Source organism: Protopterus annectens, chromosome 2.part1 (assembly GCF_019279795.1).
Source record: "Protopterus annectens isolate FY-2018-M chromosome 2.part1, PAN1.0, whole genome shotgun sequence".
Classification (NCBI taxonomy): Eukaryota; Metazoa; Chordata; order Ceratodontiformes; family Protopteridae; genus Protopterus; species Protopterus annectens.
Genome location: NC_056729.1, coordinates 1,875,390,530 through 1,875,393,835, shown reverse-complemented (window position 1 = coordinate 1,875,393,835; position 3,306 = coordinate 1,875,390,530). Strand labels below are relative to the sequence as shown.

Below are 3,306 nucleotides of genomic sequence, written 5' to 3'. Positions count from 1 at the left end.
CAATGCCTCACTGTATGAACACAACAAAAAAATGTAATGGGTTTGACGTCAACTTCAGCATTTAAAAGCAGTTCAGAATACGTTGTATCAAGGTGGAAAATTCCAGATTTAGATCATAGGTTCATAGGTGCGTACTAGGCTAATGGCTCTGGAGCCTTTACAAGCCTAGCTCATAGTAGTGCCCTGGCATTGTGCTGCCCAATGTATGCAACTTTAGCCAAGTTTTACAGTGGGAAAAAAAGGTCAAGTTGTCCATGATCAGTTAATGAATAGAAGTCATTTGCTTTGCTGTACAAATACATTTCAGCTGTAGTAGTTTTATAGTCATGCATTTTTAGTCTATAAATCCTTACTGGGATCCATTAGATCTTGATTATGAAACCAGGTTCTGGGATTTAAATGTTCATCTCCTCACAAGTTTTCACGGTCTAACTTTCTTTTGAGTTTTCCAAACATTTGGAGATTTTTGTTCAAATGATTGACAACAATTATATTCTGAGTTTGTTTGCAACTATTTTAGCAGTATATGTTTCAACCTTAAACATAATGAAGTTGACCAGCTCTTAACATGTTAGCTGTTAAGACCAGCTGGAGATTTTAGCACGTTTGGCTTAAGCTATATTTATAGAGATGTTAAAAGAAAAAAAGGTGCATTTATTTAAGGAGCAAAGGGAAGGAGATAATGTAAAATACTGAAAAAAGTAGTATGAGTACATACCATTCGACTGGGATGATTTGTCTGATTTCAGGTTGTATTATTACTTTATTAGTTAAGCTGTTACAGCTGCTTGGAGAAGCTAGAAGTGGAAACAGTAATCTTAACTAGCTGCCAGAAGTGTTAATATAGGCGATGAGGAAGATGCCTTAGACATATGTGTGTGTGTGTGTGTGTGTGTGTGTGTGTGTGTGTGTGTGTGTGTGTGTGTGTGTGTGTGTGTGTGTGTGTGTGTGTGCGTGTGTGTGCGTGTGTGTGTGTGTGTGTGTGTGTGTGTGTGTGTGTGTGTGTGTGTGTGTGTGTGTGTGTGTGTGTGTGTGTGTGTGCTTATATGCGTGCATGTGGTGTAAACATGCAGAGAGAGATAAAGCAGGAAAGGAAATAGGCAGAGGTGATTATTGTTAATTTGATCTGATAATGATTATACTGCAGAAGATACAGAAAGAATGCAAGAGTATTTGCAATATAAATGCAATAAAGTCTCTGCGGTGGATGGATTAGGGGATGGGAATAACAGGACCCAGAAGTGTGCTGCTAACTTCAGCAGGAGTCATTCATTCAGCTCAGGCAGGATACCAACAAACCAAAACTGTCTTGAAGACCTAATTGTTATCAGTAAAAAGTTAACCCCAGCAAGGGAAGAGAAGGATTAATAACACTATTAGAAGAGATTGTTGGAAGGATGAAAGATAGGGAGAACTGGGAAAGAAGGAATATAGTGTTTATGCTAAAATAAAGCAGGTAAATAATATTTCATATCGGTCAGAAATAGTAAATAAACAATGGTCGGTATGATAAACAGTAATATAAGTCAAGTAAACATGTAACAGCCACTATAAAGTGACAGAAGAGAATATGGTAAAAAATAATATGGATGGGATAAGGAATTTATCTAGTAAGAAAGGGAAACAATGCTGAGATGTACCGGTCTTGCTTTAACACATGCATAAGACACTAGCTCGGTCAGACTGTACTTGGTCTCACATGACCGAGGAGGACTGGAAACAAGTCAGTGGCTTCTTAAGTCCTAGGACTCAAATCAACAAAAGCACTTCAGTATTAAAGTGATGGCTATAAGATGAAGGCACTGAATATAAAATAGGGATAAGAAGGTGAAAAGCAGGACAAGAACAGGAGGCAGAGTTGGTACTTCACATGTTTCAATGTAATTTCAGGTTCAGAAGGCAAGATTTCAGGACTGACTGAATGGAAATGGAACTCTTTGATGCTAACAAATCACCTATATACTCATTAAACGTAACTCTTAGCTGAAATGCAGGCTCAGACACAATTGTTTACAGTATCTGTTTTTTACATTCAATTATTTTTGATTGTGCATGGCTAACAATGTGTTCATTAATAAAATAACAAGGATAAGTGTTATTCCAAAGCATTTACATTCTCAAGTGCAGGAAAATGTTTTTCTGCATGACACATGTCCTCCCTTCTCCAGGTACTGTTGGAATATCATATCTGTAGTGATAAATGGGAAGGTTTAACACTAGATTTACCATAGAATACAAAGGTATTTCAAAACTTGTCTCTTTGTATTTCTTAAATCCAATACTCGTGTACAATTTTTGGGCTGCTACTCGCACTACACTGGTGTCTAGAACTAGAGCTTTATAACCATGTTGCCGCCCAAAGTCAATGACTGTGCTGCATAGTACTTTGCCGATTCCTCTGCCCCTGTAGGTTTTTAATACAGACATACGTCGGAGGTCCAGATGTTCTTTTGTTTCTGATGCTGGGCAACAGCCAACTATACCAACGATACATCCATCTGACTCTGCTACCCAGAAACAAGAATTGTGACTCTCCAGGTAGGACTGACGAATATACTTCATGTCAGAATTGAGGCTGCTTAGAATACACTGGTCACATGCATCAAAAACTCGATGTCGGAGAAACACCACTAACAGCAAAACTCCCAGTACAGCCAGGAGGAACGAACTTGTACTGAGAAACAAGATACAGACTACAAAGAAGAGTCCCAGTAAGCAAGGTGTTTTTTTGAGCATGTACACTACGTTTGCAGAGTGGGCCTCACTCATTCCAGCAGTGAAGATATCCCTCACAGTTTCATAGTCTGAATCCTCATACCTTCTGATGTTACAGGATGCCATAGCACTCTTGATGGAGAAACGCCTTAAGAAAATGAAATTATACTCAAGTCAGATTGAACACATTCAAAAACATACATGTTACTGTTGTGTTTAGCTAGTTATGCCTACCTGAAAAATGTTAAATGACCTTCCTCACAGAACATTTCATTTTCCAGACTGTAAAAATACCTGCTTATATTGTTTGTTGGGATAAACTACATATCTATAATGCCATATACAGTGTTAGATAAAAGGGCAACAACCGGATACAAGTTCTATATTGTATTCTGTGCAACATTCTTAAAGGCGGAATCAGACAATGAAATACAACAAACATGGGTTGGGTGATGGGAAAAGAAAAATGAATAAAGGCTGGGCAAACAAAATGTTACTGACAGTATGTGTGTAGCTTGAATGGTAACTGAGATCTTGTTAGTTGTTTATAAAACATTATAAAATTCTATTTACTGTGTTCATTGTGATTTA

The 3,306-nt window shown here is 37.7% G+C and overlaps 1 protein-coding gene across 1 annotated transcript; it reads right to left on the bottom strand.

The window, feature by feature from the left end:
• Positions 1 to 2,030: 2,030 nt before the first annotated feature.
• Positions 2,031 to 2,858, bottom strand: LOC122794672 (probable N-acetyltransferase camello). Its single transcript, XM_044063296.1, has one exon. The coding sequence runs from the start codon at positions 2,839 to 2,841 to the stop codon at positions 2,110 to 2,112; it is 732 nt and encodes a 243-aa protein (XP_043919231.1). The 5' UTR covers positions 2,842 to 2,858; the 3' UTR covers positions 2,031 to 2,109.
• Between the last annotated feature and the right edge of the window lie 448 nt (positions 2,859 to 3,306).